The sequence below is a fragment of the Macaca fascicularis genome, chromosome 9 (genome assembly GCF_037993035.2).
Source record: "Macaca fascicularis isolate 582-1 chromosome 9, T2T-MFA8v1.1".
Classification (NCBI taxonomy): Eukaryota; Metazoa; Chordata; class Mammalia; order Primates; family Cercopithecidae; genus Macaca; species Macaca fascicularis.
The window spans coordinates 8,108,780-8,125,457 of NC_088383.1; the positions used below are offsets into that span (position 1 = coordinate 8,108,780).

At 40.2% G+C, this 16,678-nt stretch overlaps 1 protein-coding gene across 7 annotated transcripts in view; it reads right to left on the reverse strand.

Annotated features, from left to right (window-relative positions):
• The window catches only part of SFMBT2 (Scm like with four mbt domains 2), a 250,737-nt gene that overhangs the window by 64,805 nt on the left and 169,254 nt on the right, over positions 1–16,678 (reverse strand). For all 7 annotated transcript variants that reach the window (XM_065520270.2, XM_045399525.3, XM_045399524.3 and 4 more), the window contains one exon: positions 4,544–4,626. In XM_065520270.2, coding sequence (XP_065376342.1) covers positions 4,544–4,626 — 83 coding nt within the window. The remainder of the gene's footprint in view (positions 1–4,543; positions 4,627–16,678) is intronic.

Sequence of the window (16,678 nt, forward strand, 5' to 3'; positions counted from 1 at the left end):
ACTGATGCTGAGCATGCTTTCCCGTGTTTTTCTGTCATCCATACATCTTCTTTGGTGAAATGTCTTTTTTTATTCTTATTCAGCCACCTCTTCTGGGTCTTCAATTCTACATGATAATTGTCCCTCAGATCCTGACATTCCATTTGTCCTTCATTTCCCTGTCCATCTTCTTCTGTTTTACAGACAAAATAATTTCTATCTTCAAGGTCATGGACTCTTTCCTCTATCTTCCCGATTAAGCTAATCCAATAAATTTGTTTATTTCAAATATTGTATTTTTGGGTTCTAGAATCTCTCTTTTTTACCGTTTCTACTTCTTCTCTGGGACTTCCTATATTTTCATTCATTAGAGAATATTTTCCTTTATATCTACAGTTCTTAAATTGTAGGATCAGAATCCTCTTGAAAATCTTTTAAAAATATAAATTTCTGGGCTTCTCCCCGAAGTTTTGATTCAGTCGATTGGAGGTGGAGCCAGAGAATGTGTATTTCTGAAAAGTGCCCGGGTGATACTGAGGCTGCTGGTCTCAGGCCCACCCTTTAAGGACCACTGCTTTACATCACACTTAGTTATAATAGAGGCTTGAAAATACTTGTCTGCTAATTCCAACATCTGGGTCATGATGGGTTTAGTCTATGCTTGGCTTAGTCTATGCTGATTATCTTTTCTCTGATAATGAGGCTGATTTTCCCATTTCTTCTTTTCTATTGGGAATGAGGCTGATTTTCCCATTTGTCTTGAGCAATGTGGGAATTAAAGAGTGGATATTTTAAACGTTATGTTGTGGCTAGTCTGGATTATGTTATATTCCTATCAAGAATGTCGACTTTTCTATTTTAGCAAGCTATCACCTTGGTTGGACTGAAACTACAGACTCTGTCTCTTGAGAAGCAGCTCAAATCTCAATTGAGTTCACCTCTCCTAGGCTGCTTGGAGTCTTCCTGGCACCTACATGATTCAGGGATCACCACAAAAACCTAGACAGAATTTACACATAGAATCTGGGGTTCCCAATCATGGTTTTCCACTGTCTGAGTCTCCCCTCACTTTCCAGGATCTGTGGTTGCCCAAATTTTGTAATGTGGTTCATCAGGCCAGAGAGACCATGAATTTTACATCACTCTCTAAGTTATCCCACATGTTGTCAACTGTGGCTGCCCTCAGGCTAAAAGTCTGAAAAAAATGGGACAATTCCCCCATGCTGTTCCCTTCTTCCAGTCTCCTGTTTTCTTGCCTGCTTTTGTTCACGTTCCACTACCCTTAAATAGTCGTTTTTGGTCCTGTGTCCAGACCTTAGAGCTGCTCTACATGCAGAAGGGTCAAGTTCAGTATGAGCTTACTCAGCCAATACTGAAAATATTATTGTAAAATAAACATGAAATTTTCCCAAATTGCCAACTGCTATAAGTTATCACCAGCCATGTTACAACACTACAGATCTATACACTTGTGGATACCGAGATAAACAGGCTCCTATAAGGAACTACAGATCTATACACTTGTGGATACCGAGATAAACAGGCTCCTATAGGAACAGAGACTGCTTCTTTTTCTGACTTACGGAAAGAAATCGAGGTAATTCACATTTACATGTCTTTTTCTAAAACTTAATTTGAAAAATACAATTACATCTTTATGTAACCTGAAAAAAAGCGATCCAATGCATGTTAAGAAATCAACTGGCTCCATGCCTTTACGTTCCTTTGGAAATAGGAAGCAAAGATCTTCTAGGTGGGTTATTTGTTTCTGTAAGTTACCTGGTCTCACCCACAGCTATTATGGACTGAACTTCCTTCTGAAAATACAATTCCGTTGGCCGCTTGAAAAACCTCTAAGTAAGTTAAAATGCATTTATCCTTCTTAACAAGGGAAAGCTACAACCACATAACCTATTTTCATTTCAATCCACCACTTGAGGGTAATTTATAAAGGATCAATAGCAAAACTGTTACCTGTGAATTTATTTACCAAGCATTTTACTGTGTCAATCCCTTTCATAACAGCCTCTGTTAAACATCCCTGGGGAAATGTCTTCCACATATCCAATTCCACACTAGCTCTCCTCTAATACACAGGAGATATGTGATTAAAAAATGAAGTTGTAACATGCATTCCATTAAAGAGCACTCGTAGCAAGCTAACAAACTCAGCAAAGCACCGCCAATGCAGTGCATACGTCAACAATCCTCTCTATTACATAAACGGAGTGCCAGAAACGAAGGCGTTCCTACGGAACATGCCCACAGATTCATCCAAACAGAGAGCATCTTGGTGGCCAAATCCTGAAAGCTCAGAAGCCACCTGGGAACGTGGTGACTTACTCTACCACTCAAAGCCATGTGGACAACTCCTGGCTGCGAATGGGAACAGAGGACTGATAAAAAGAAGCTTTAGTGGGACTATGTTGCCATAGAAGAAATCACTCTTTAAATATAGAATGAAAGAGAGAGAGAAGGATTTTCTTCTAAAAGTTAATGATTCGGGGAAAGAATATTTCTCTTTGTACCTTGTCAGGTACAAAGCACAATCTCAAAAGGGCTTTAGGGTGCTATAAGATGTTTCTGCGACCCTAAATGAAAGCAGACAAGCCAACAGATTCTGTGACTGCGACATCAATATGATGAGAAGTCAAGACAGCACAGGACATCAAAGCTTTCAGAGCTAACCAGCTGCAGTCCTCATGGGGGCATGGTTATGCAGCCAGCCCTGTCACCTAAACACACACCACTCGGTTCTTCAAGATACGGAGAAACTGCTCTTGTGCAAAGGCAACATCATTTGGTGGCAATCCTGGGGAGAGCCAGGACTGGGAACCACAAATGGGAACCACAAATTCTATGTGTAAATTCCGCCTAGATTTTTTTACTGTTCCCTGGATCATGCAGGTGCCAGGCAGACTCCAAGCAGCCTAGATAAGGGGAGAACTCAGCTGAGATTTGAGCTGCTTCTCAAGGTCGTTCAATCACAGAAGGATCCTTGATTTCCAACCTTGCTGCTGACGTGCTTCTGTATTTACAGGTACCAACTGACCCAATCATCAACGTACTGAACCCTCCAAACTCTGATGTTGACTTGAGCTCACTTTTGAACTCCCTATTCAGCCACCCCTTTCTCGCTTCATTTTTCATATCGTTATGTCTAGAGCGCAAAGACAGGTGCAGCAGCAATGAACCGGCAAGCTCCAGGAGCACATGCTCAGCAAACAAGTCTCTGACCAGCCAGGGCTGTGCATTGTCGTTACAGATCTCAATTAAGAGGAGACTATCCTCTTTTTGTCTTAACATAAATTAACTCTCCTAACTAAAAGCGCATTGAACACAGTAGACTATACATTTAAGCCTAATTCTTAAAACAGAGATAATTGATATCTCTACTCATAGTTCCTAGGGTTGAAGAATTATTGATAATTTTGTAAACTACAGTCACGTACTGCATGGTGACGTTTCGGTCAATGACGAACTGCGTATACAATGGTGGTCCCATGTGATTATATGGTTGTACCACGTAACCTAGGCTATGTGGTATAAGCTATACCATCCAGGCCGTGGATGAATCTCAAAGCTGTATGTAGCACAGGCTATACCATCTAGGCCTGTGTAGGTACAAGGTACACTCTATGACATTCACACAACAATGAAGTGGCCTGATGATGCATTTCTCAGAACATACCCCCATCATTAAGCAATGCATGACTGTAGTTTATAAAATGACCTTCTATACCTCTGTAAGTATACGCACGTGCACAAACACTCATTGCTACTTTATGTGTCACAAAAATCCTATGACTATGTTCCAATAAGCTCTGTATGAACCAGGTAGTTGCTTAAAGTTAGCAAAGCACAGAAGTCACTAGCACCTTACTGGACATCAAAGAAAGCATTAAAGCCATCAAAATAAGTAAGACTGCATTTTAAGACTAGGCCTCAGGAGCAAACGCTCTCCTATCAGTGGGCTCATGGATAAGATGCTACACAGCAAGTGTTCCTCTAACAGGGGCACAGATGGCCAGCTGTCCACCAAAACGTGTTCTCTTCGCTCCAGAGTCCAGAATCACAGTTGGGCAGCAAGCCCAGGCAGGACCCACTTACTGGCCTCACCTGTGACATGGTGCAGCTAAGCAACGAGCTCCCACCAGTAGAAAGCAAACAGCAGTAACATACACTGCTATCAGGCTGCAGTATTTAAAACTAGTGATACCTTCTCCTTCATCTCTTTTCCTTCTGCCGGCTAGGTTACTCACCAAGATAAGAACCACCTATTAATCAGGAAAACCCTGGATTCTTCCGTAAGTGAGACTTGGCCATCACCTTTTAGCATGTTCCAGCAACTGTGCATTTACTAGTCAATTTGTTAGCACAGACCGCATCACCCTAGCAAACACACAACCTGAAAGCAGAGCTTTCTAAAAACTACAGACATTTTGTAGTTCTCCAGTGCACAGTAATACTCCAACCTTGCTTCATCAATACAAAGCAAGTTATAAAACTCATGGTAAACAAGATCTATGATTTTTAAAAATTAGGTAAGAGAGAAGCTTCTTACATTTCTGAAGCAGAAGGGAGGAGCTTCCTGCGCCCCATGCTGCTTGTGATAATCTGCCCAGTCGAAGTCCTGGCCAGAGTAACCTGGGAATGAAAAAACACAGAGAAAACAGCGTACATTAAGCAAAATTCCAGACAGATGAGCAAAATCAGAAGGGGTGTAAGTTTAGGCCCCCGAAAGATAATGTCCTTTGATGCCTAAAAGCACTTTAGATTCCATAAGCTCAGATGAAATATTTTGGATAAATTAAAGTACTAAACACAGGTAAACCATCGTTACCATAACACGGTATCTGAAGCCAGGTGAGGAAGGGTGGAACTTACCTATGGCAGCGCCAGCCAGTGGGGGGATTTGCCATAAGGGGGAAGAGCTGAGCCGGGATATGACATAAAACACACTCTCACCACTCACTGTGCAGAAATAGACAATGACATCTCCCTTATGGGAAGCCTGAGTTCATGGGAGCTTACTTTTCAGTGTCTTTATGGAAAACAGGAGATTTTACGGGGCGGGGAACAGTACCAGGGACGACTTTTTAAAAAGTAACAGAAGATACTAGAGGGTTTGGAGAGAAAGCTCCCAGAGAAATGAGGGAAGGGGAGGAAGGCAAACGTTGCCCTGACTTGCTGAGACTGAAGGAACATGAGAATCGCGGGACGCAGCCCTCTGCTGCAAAGCTCTGGGGGCAGTTTGGATATACTGAGAGAGGCATCTGAACAACAACTCTTCATATACATTGAATGTAACCAAATACAGATCCTACTAAAGTGGCTTTTTTCTTTCTCTCTTTATAGTCACTTCATTTTGTAGCAGGGGTGGAAGATGCAACTACATAATGTCCATCATGACCATGGCAAGACAGGAGAAAAGGTGAGAGGAGAGGGGCCTGAATTATACCTAAGAAAGGCATAACCCAGGGAGGAAAATGCCTCTTAATGGGAGTCTCATCGGCACAAAAACAAACCAATGGACAGGCAAGGAATAAGGAGTGAGGTGTCAAAACCTTCCTGTAAACAAGCAAAGGAAAAACACAGCCCAACTGTGATTCGCTGACGTGGGTAAATGCCCCTAGTATCTTCATTGACGGTGTTCTCTGTTGGCTGAAATCTACATGAAGTAAATCTCTAAGGGATTTCTTATGTTTTTTAATCCAAATCCCCCAGTTTCTTTTCCCCATATTGTCACAGATTCTATGAGTGCAGATTCATTTATGATAAGGACTTTTAGTTACTAAGTCAGATGCAGAGAGACTATGGAAATTCTTTATTAAGGAAACTCAAGATACTGAAGATACTGATTGCCTCTACTTGTATTCCCAAGCAAAAAAATTGGAATTATTTTCATTAAGCAAGCTCAATATATCCTACTTTTTGTTGTTTCTGTTTTTGTTTTTTGAGACAGAGTCTTGCTCTGTCGCCCAGGCTGGAGTGCAGTGGCACGGTATCAGCTCACTGCAACCTCTGCCTCCCAGGTTCAAGCAATTCTCCTGCCTCAGCTTCCTGAGTAGCTGGGACTACAGACACCTGCCACCATGCCTGGCTAATTTTTATATTTTTCGTAGAGACAAGATTTCACTATATTGGCCGGGCTGGTCTCGAGCTCCTGACTTTGTGATCCACCCGCCTTGGCATCCCAAAGTGCTAGGATTACAGACGTGAGCCACCCTGCCAAGCCCTATTTTTTTTTTTTTTTTTTTTTTTAAGATAGGAAGGGTGACAGTTAACCAAAAAAGCAGCTGTGCTTCTCGGGTACCAGAGACCAACCCATGACCTTCCCATATCCCGTTGACCATCAGTGGCAGGTCCCCTTCTTTCTTAACAGCTGTTTCATTCTATAAAGACTGAAAATTCTTTCCAGCCACTTTCAAAGAAGTTCTTCGAGTTCTTCCACCTGCCCTTTCTCCTGCCCTTCTCTCCAAAGCTCCCCTCCAGCTAAATGGCTCTTGCATCAGAGGTTTCTGGACAGGACCAAAGTCAACTTTCTTCTAAAGCTTTTTAAACACAACAGAACACATCTCACAAACAAGGTAATGTAATGTAAGTTTCTCTACAATTAAGAAAACTTTCCACTCTGAGTGTAGTTTCTCTGGAGCTGTCTGGATCAAAGCCTCGCATTACTGTAGAAGAATTAGCCTCAAGACACACCAAACGGAGAAGTTTCCTAACAGGACAAAGGGCCTGGAACTGGAGAAGAGGGTATCCAGGTTTAAGACCCAGCTCTCCCAGTAATGGGATGGAGCCAGGAAAAAGTAGATTAAATCTTCTGTGCCCCACTTTCCTCATCCACAAATTCACAAATTAAAAAGAGAAGCAGCTGGGCGTGGTGGCTCACACCCGTAATCCCAGCACTTTGGGAGGCTAAGGCAGGTGGATCACGAGGCCAGGAGTTTGAGACCAGCCTGACCAACATCGTGAAACCTCGTCTCTATTACAAATACAAAAATTAGGCAGATGTGGTGGTGTGCCCCTGTAAACCCAGCTACTCAGGAGGCTGATGCTGGAGAATTGCTTGAACCCCGGAGGCAGAGGTTGATGTGAGCTGACATCACACCACTGCACTCCAACCTGGGCAACAGAGCAAGACTCTGTCTCTCAAAAAACGAAATAAAAATAAATAAAATAAAGTAAATAAAGAGAAAAGCTTTTAGATCCCTCTGCCGTTGCATTCTGATTCAGAGCCACCATTACTAATTATTTTACTGTTGCTACTAAGGATTTTTTCCCCCAACTCTCCGTGGTTAATTCCCTTCTCTGCTCCTAAAAGAAAAGTGTAATGTGACTGGATGATGAGCAGTTACCTAACAAGGCATTCCTCTAAGCAGACCTCATGACTCCATCCGTGAAGCTACATCTCTGTAACACAATGATCTCGTCTGTCTGGGGTTCTGGAAGATAGACTTTGTTAAAGTCAAGATCTCCTTCTGTTCCACTATCTCTTCGTGGACCTCTGCTATTTCCTGAGTTAATTTTAAGAGTGAAGAAAACTTGAAGAGATCACTGGGGTGGGGAGGAGGGAAATGAGAGGAAACTATATAGAAAAATAGCAAAGCATTTTCTGATACAGTCTGGCATGTGGGTAATCTTTATGGTCCATATATGTTCAGATAAAACTTTCCAACCTGGAAGTCACCGCTATTTCCTACACAGAGACGTTAAGCTGGGCTTTCTATAATTAACTTCTAATGAGCTTCAACCCATTTTATAAAATGTCATGCCCCATGTTTTCTTGGACCTACATTCAAGCCTTCTAGCTATTCATCCAGTCCTCCACACTTTGTCTATGGAGAGCCATTTCTAATCTGATAATTTCTAGATAAAATCAAGTCTTGCTGGGTACGTCCTAAGCAACAGTTAATTATTCTGCCCCTAGAACATGCTCATTTCCTTGACATTCCAACAACTTAGACTCCTCCTTCCCCTTCCCCTCCTCCTCCTCTTCGGGACCTTTACTCACTTCATCCCTTCAAATTCTTCTCCTTTGGGCTGATAATGAGCTCTCTTGGTAAGGCAGTTTTGTGACAGCTCAGAAAATAACTGCGACATAAAAACAAATTGCTGTGGATGGTGTAATAGAGACGACAGGGTCAATTATACTCATTAATCAACAAAGACAGAACAAGAAGTACTAAGGCTTAACTGTGGAAAGGAAAACATGTTTTAAACCTGGAGGGAGGGAGGAAAATAGCAGAGGGGAGAAGAAAATGAGAGGAAATAAAACCCCTTAGGCAATTAAAATTTGCAGCAAGCTTCCCTGAGAGACTGCTGAACCACAACCATTAGATTTATTTAAGCTTTTATTAGTGTTTATTCTGAACGAAGTTTCAACCCTTACAGGTCCAAAAGGGAAGAGGTTGATGACCCATTTCCCTTGGATACATATTAATTGACATAAAACAGCTCTATTTGCACACATCATTATTGGCAGTGCAAGTGGACAATTCTTTGGAAAAACTATTTGGCATTAAAAAAACTCCTATCCTTTGACACAACCATTTCACTTCTGGGAACTTATCCCATAAAACTGACCCTAAAAGCCGAAAAAGGTGTTACACAGGAAGACACTTACGGTATTATGATTAGTAACACTGGAGGAAAAAAAATGAAATAACTTTCTGTGCAGTAATAGAAAATGAGATGAGACTTCTCCAAGTCTGTGGAATGCCACGTAGGCATGAAACTGCATGTAGTTTTAAAAAATTCATAAAAATAATTGCTATGGCTTTAGAAGAAAAGACTGCTATAAACATATACAGAATATTAGATTCACATAAAATATGCAAAGATGAAGACCAGAGAAAATGTACAAAAACCCTAATAATAAATATTACAATAATTGTTGGGTGGTGGAACTCTTGGCTACTTTCTTCTTTGACTTCTTTGTATTTTCCAAGTTTTCAATAATGATCACAAAATTATTTCATTAATAAAAAAGTATCTGAAAACACAGAATCTTTGCCCTATTTTAAATGATAATTAAGGCATGGTTGATCAATCCAGAGTCCACTCAGCACATGAAATATACCATGACTGCCTCCCCTCAGCCTTCCTCCAGCTTTGCCAGTAGAATCCTGATATCCAGTTCCTGGAGGAAGTGAATCGAGACAATCTTGAGACACTCATGGTGGCCATATGCCCTTTTCAGGAGGCTTAAGATGGGTAGGAGATGGGTTTACAGAAAAAAATTCTCTCTCTAACAAAAGAGACATGCAGGAATAAAAACTCCTCTTCTATCCTGGGTGGCTATGAAAAAACATACACAATCTTAATAAAAAATAAAAATAGCAAAGGAATACCATGTTTGCCATCTACCTGGCTAGCAAAATGAAAAGCAACACTAAGAATCCACCATTCTAAAGGCTGTTAGGAAGCAGGTGCTTTTATGTGTCTGTGGTTGGAGTGTAACTTTAAAAACCACTGTAATGTCAATTTGGTAATGTGTCAAAATCCTCAGGCTCCAGCAACTACTGGGAGTAACAGACACACAGCCTGACGCCGATAACACAGTGAGGTAAAAGCAAGAATGGAGGGGCACTTGGAGAGTGAGGAAAGAAGGCTCTGAAGATCTCACCACGGCAGAGCAAACAGCTCCATAGAGTGATCTTCCTCACTCCGGAGAATGTTTACTCTATTAAATGTTAGAAGAGCATGAGTAAATAGCAAGCGTATTTAGTTTTCAGTTCCACCTTCCTTGGAAAGGAAAAGTGATACAATCATCTTCAAAGTCAGCAAATACCAGGACCCAGATATGTGCATAAATGTTGATGCCACAGAACATAAGTTCTAAGAACAGGTTCTCAGTCCTTTCCCAGAAAGTTTCACAACTCACAGAGCAGCACTTCGGGGCATTTTTGCAATGCCTTACTCTTCCGATTGAAAGCTGATCTTTCTCCTTTCAAGCCCCAAGTTTTTAATGTTTTTGAGGCAACCAACATTCCTTGAACACCCACTAAAGCCAGGGGCTCTGTGGCACCACTTTAGGGGATGAATGTCCCATGGCCCAGGAAGGGAGGCAAGACTGCACAGACCTCAGCTGGCAGAACCAGTCCTGGGAGCCAGTCTGTCTATTCCAGAAAACAACTTTCTCAACGTTGCCTCCATCTGTTTCACAAAGGAGTTTCTGTACATTGCAGGCTTATAGGCAGGACAGCAAAATCACCAGCGACTGACTAAAGCATTTGTTCTTGTCCATGCTGTTTGCTAAAAACCTACAACCTCCCTCTTGAAATCTTCTAGCTACCTCCACATTCTTGGGTGATATTCAATTTTAAGCCCTCCTTGATGCTGAGCTTTAAAAGTGACACTTTCATTCATTCCCAATTGAATTATTCTGTGTTTTTATGTTCATGCATGGAACAGTGCAGGAAAAAAAAAAACCAGAAAATAAGGAAAATAAACAAGACAATAATATAAGCACTAGCCATACCACCTTCCTTATCTTTTAAAACGTTATGTTGAGAAATACTTAATCTTGATCATGGTATGACATGACATATACTTCTCCGCTGAGGAAATGTTCCACATGTTATTTTGAATTGTAAACAAAATGTTAGGGGACACAGGTATGTGCCCAGGATGGGGTCTAACATATAAATATCAGCTGTCAATGGACAAAAACATCTTACATACCCTGAAGAATGAAGTGAATTTAGGGATAAACACAAAAGGTTCTTAGTTTTCAACAACCAGAAGTATTTTCAGATATTAAAAATTACCCAAAGAGTTTACTATCCCAACTCTTTTCAATCAAAAGTGACCTTTTTGCTCAAGAATGAATCAGAAAGCTAGAAATGAGACTTGCTTCCAAGTCCAGTAGCCAGGTGGGACGATCTGACAGTCTCCCTACAGATATTCAGAAGAAACACATTTTTGAAAAATTACACAGCCCAAGTCAAAAGAAGAAAATCTCCAGACACACACACACACACACACACCAAAAACAAAAAACAAAAACAAAAACAAAACCTGAAAGAGCCCTGAAAACCAGAGCTAAGCAGCCCAGCCCAGAGGGCAGAGGACAGCCTGGCTCAAGAGAGATGAGCAGGAGGACCCGAGGCTACTACCTACACGTGGCCCCAGGCAGCAGCACAGTCTACGAAAATAGAACCAGACAAACTAAGCTGACTGGATCAGAGAGGCAACAGAGGTGGGCTACGTACATGCAGTTCTGAAGAAGAAAAAAGGAGATCATGCACTTCCCCAGGGCAATGGCACACATGGATGTGGGGTCTAGCTTTCCAATTCCACGGGACACAGACTAAGAAATTAATATCAAACTCAGCCACTCATTCCTGGAATAACCAGGGACACCTTCATGGACCAGACATTGTTTTTGTTGTTGGGGATGTAGCAGTGAACAAAAGATATTTTTAAAATACCCTTGACCCTACAAAGTTTATTTCCTAGTGGGTGGATAGAGATAGTAACAAATAAATATAGATTGAAGAGATGACTTCAACCCAGGGCACATGGAACTGCCACATAAATAACAACCACCACTGAAATTAGTTGACAATCAACAATCACAAACCACATAAGGAAACCAACCAATCTGAGGGAGGGCCAGAGAAATGGACTTTAACACAAAATGCCTTATCAGGAAAAAAGAGAGCTTCCACCAGTCTAATGATCTTGAATCTGAACACCTTAACAACTTCAAACACACACATGCACACCACATACTACACACCACACACACACACCACACAGCACACACATACAGACACATACCACACAGACTTACCACACATACACATCACATAATAGACACACACACACAACCCACATATACACACTGCACAAACATATCCATCACAAAAACAAAGAGAAGCTAACATCCTCAATCTCAAAATAATATTTTAAAGTACCATTCGGAAATTTACAGAACAATAGATAAAAATATAGTGAGGATATAGAAAACCTGAATACTTTAATAAATAAACTTGACCTGACCAATGATGTGACAATAAATCTGAAAATACAGCTAAAACAGACACTACTGTAAAATACATGTACATTACCAAAACTATCTCACAAATGGTTAACCTGACTAAACTTATATCCACTAAAGGAAATAAATTCACGCTCAATAAAACACCAACATTACCAGATCCAGATAGGTTTATAAAACAGTTTTTCCAAACTGTCAAGTATAACATAAGTCGTATCTCACACAAACTGTTTCTAAGACAGTTTAGAAAGGTAGCTAGATATGACATAAATATACAAAATCAGTGGTATTCTACCAGCTGACAGCCAATAAGAAATGAAAAGAAATCCCATTCACCACAGCAAGCAGAAGGATAAGGTACCTAGGAAATATTCCAAGAAAAGATTGCAAGTTATAAAAAGATAATATAAGAAAATATCAATTTTTCTAAATCTGTAAATTCAACGCAATGCCAAAATCCAATGTGTCTCTTTACAGAACCTTACAAACCAATGCTAAAATTCATGTACAAGAATGACCTGCCAAAAATAGCCAAGAAATGTTGAACAAAAATAAAGAAAAAGTGACTCAACTAAGAGATATCAAGACTATATTATTATAAAGTAATAACAATTTGTTCAGGGCTATACAAACAGCCTGAAGAGGCAGAATAACAAAGAACAGGGTTAAGAGTCACACTCACAAAGGGATGAATCCATGACAGTGGTGGCATTATAAATCAAAGAGGAAACAGCAGACCATTCAACAAACGATGCAGAGACAAGTGGAGAAATGAAAAACTTCAATTCTATCCAAGCAAGAAAAATAAGATAGTTTTCCTTCCTCATGCCAATACAAAAATCAATTTCAAGTAGGTTGCAGATCTAAACATGGAAAAGTAAAATTGCAACAGTTTTCAAGAAAACACATCAGTAGGAAGGGATTCTAAAGATATATAAACAATGCATACAGGGAAAGATGGCTGTTTGACTACATTACAATTTACGACTTCAATATGCCATTACAAAAACCACTAAAAAGCAAAGAAACAAGCCAGACTAGGTTATTATATGTGTGAAACACACTGCTAAGAAAGGATTCATGTTAGAATATATAAACTACTTCTATGATCAAAAGAAAATGGGTCGAGGAAGAAAACCACAAATGGCCAATAAGGGTAGGATGCAGCGCTCAACCATCCTAGTGATCAGGACCACCTCGCTGAAACAAGGAGATCTGCTTCACTCCCCTTGGAGGGGCCATGCTTAACCCTAGGAACACCGCAAAACAGTGAGGGTGACACAAAATGGGAATGCTCAAACACCACGTTAGAAATGTAAACTAACACAACATGGAGGGTATTTGGTACTATCTACGGAATTCCAGCAATTCCACATTTTTTAGGAATATCCCCTGAAAGCACCTCTTACACTTGGGGACATTGGATGTACCTTTGAGGATCACTTGCAATAGGGAAACCTGGAAATGCCTTCCACGTTCACCAATAGAAAATGGAATTTTCAAATATTACAGTATATTCATAAAGCAGGCAAAATGAATAAACAATCTACATGCCCCAACATGGAAAAAAAAATCTGAAAAATGTTAATAAATAAAAAGTTACATAAAGATATGCATAGCACATTATATACGTACATAGTCAAATAAGGTCTATTTTAATTTGACTGTAATAAAAACAATGATACTGGTAAGGCATAAACAAAGAAGCCTATGCAGTCATGTCATAAAAGCATGTAATCTTTAGGAGGGTGCTCACCTTGTGGAGGATGAGGGGTGAAGGGCTGGGGTAGAAGAGAATGGGGACAGAGCTTCAATTCATTCAACCTCAACAAATACCTACCAAGTGCCACCCACTATTCCAACTACTGAGGATCACTGGTGGGTGACTGACAAACACCCACGCTGCTCTGGATCTTTCATTTTAGTGGGGGAGGTGAATGAAAAACAAGACAAACAAGGGAAAGAGATGCAAATGTTGGGAGTGGTGGTTTGCTATTGAGATTGAACAGGGAAGCCCAGAAAGATGACTTCAAGCAGGTAGCACTTGAGTCAAGACTAAATCAGGTTAAGGGCATCTGTGCAGAAGGAACAGCACGTGCCACGTCAAGGAGATGAGAGTGACTAGGACAGACTGAGTGGGGAGTCGAGAGATGAGGCTGGACAGGGCAACGGAAGTCAGCACATCTGGGTGCTATAGGCTGTTGCCACAATCTTAACTTGGACACTGGGTTGGGTGGAAGGCACTGGACAGTCCAAGCAAAAGGACCTGTGGTTTATGTTCTAACACGATCGATCTGACTGAAGTGTTGAGAGTCCCCTGAGTTAAACAAGCGGCCGCTGCAGGAACCAGATGAGACTCACTGGCGGCCTGAGACAGGTGGTCGTGAGGAAAAGCAGTGAGACTCTGAAAATGTGAACAGAAGTCCCTGATGGATGAGGTATGGGGCATAAGAAACAAAGGACTTAAGGATTACTTGGCCTTCATTATATCCGTAACACTTTCATGTTTTATATTTTGTTGTTGAAAAACATGAATCAAACAAGGCAGAATGTTAGCATCTGTTGAAGCAAGATGGTAGGGCCATGAGTGTCCACATGTTATTTTCTGCCCCCTTTGGTATGTCTGAAACATGAGTGACAAAATGGATTAAGCTCATCGGTCAGTGTCTGAGGTTTCTCTTTAGGAAAACAGAATACCACTTAGGGTTCCCTGCTTTGCGTCTCAATAATAATTAAAATACACCTTTACTTCCTGAATTGTGTTAACAGTTTATGTGTCCATTAAATGGTCAGCCTAACAGAGACAAATCAAAGTTGCTAAAGTAAGCCAATTACTTCAGCCTTTGCTCACACTTTTTACAGCAGAAATGTAAAGGCTGAACATTTTCTACAAAAGTTCCTGGGTGGAACTTTTCCTCCACTAATTCTACAACTAATCTTTCATGTTACACAAGAAAGGTTAATGAAATAATTTTAAAATAGCAAGTCATGGTTGATAACCTATACACATTTTTGCTTAGCTGATCCACTTGTTGATCACTTTTCATAGTGCCTATGAAACTGACTTGCTGTTTATTGGATTTAAACTAATTGGGTAAAATTTCCAAGGTTCTAGCTTTTGCTTACCAGGAAAATGTTTACTACACAGAAAGCCACACTGAAAAACTCCCATCCACTCTAGCTCTCTTGTCTCTAAGGTGTGAGGACAGATTTTTTTTTTTAAGTAGGAACAGAGTTAAAACAATGTAATAAAATGTCTGTGTTATTTGCATATCTCTCTCCTACACCACCAGAAGTCTTTCATTTCAACAGCTGCTTCCCAACCTCTTTTTAGAATCAAGCAACACACTGTAATTGTAGGCAGCATGCCTGTTTTTAACAGCAATCTGGACAACCCAATACATTCATGGGAAACACACACACATGAAAACATCTGAAATCACTTGGCAATATGTATAATAAACCCCACACATTCTACATGTCAACCTAATAATTTAATTTAGACACAACAACCTTTTATTTTTAAAAAAGCTTCTATTTGCATACATTCATAAAGTAAAGAATGGTCTCTGAAACATCTCTATAGCATGACTCTTAATCCTGGTGTTGAGATGTAAGATGTGAAATCAACCACCTCAAAAGGAAACCGTAAAACACCACTACTACAATCACCACCACCACCTCCTCCTCTAAACACTCATTCAGTTTAATTACAAAAATAAAAATACTGCACTCTCACAAGAGAGTAAGGAAGTCAATGAATGAAGCCATGATTGTCTTATAATCACACACCCTTGTAAAATTATTCCCTAAAATTGTAATTCTCTGACTGATTTGACATATTGACCATCTGAATCGTGTAAAGCCATGGTTCACTGACATGAATTAGGTTGCTTTAGGCCCCCCAAACGCTCTAGAATTACTAAGAAGGATGAACATTACAAAACATCAGCAAGACAGAACAGCAGTGAAGTGTGGATATGGTTGTGTAGGAAAAGCATTAGATTTGGTATCTTAAGGCTGGGGTTTTTAACCCAACACCCCTGCACCAGGATTTGAAAAGTCATTTAACACAACTGAGCCTCAATTTCTCTAGACAGAAAATAAGTAAGGTTGATGAAATCATCTTTAGGATCCCTTTCACTTATAAAAACCCTCCATTTTTAATAATATATGTTTATTTTTAAATAGGTAATACATTTATTTAGATAGAAAAGAAAAAAAGATAAAAATAGTATTGTTACACGCCATGTCTACCTTCATCCCTTATGCCACACTCCCCACCACTGTCGCCCATACCCCAAACACTAATTGTTCTCATTAGTTTCTTATGTAACTACAGAAATATGAGCAAACACCAATATATACTGTTTTGCCTCTTCTCTAACATAGAAAGTGTCATATGATACCTACTGTACCGCTCACAGTGTATCTCAGACAGCCTTCCACATCAGTTAATAGAGATGTCCCTCATTCTTTTCAACAATGGCACAGATTTCATTAGAAAGATCTCCAAAGTCTACTTAATCAATATCCTACTGATAAGTACTTGAATTTTTCCACTCTTTTGCTATTACAAATAATGCTGCAAAAAACACAAACTTTTGCGCAGATGATCTCTACGTTATAATTTAAGGAGAAATTTCCAGAAGTGGAATTACTGAGTCAGTGGGAAAATAAAAGTTTAGC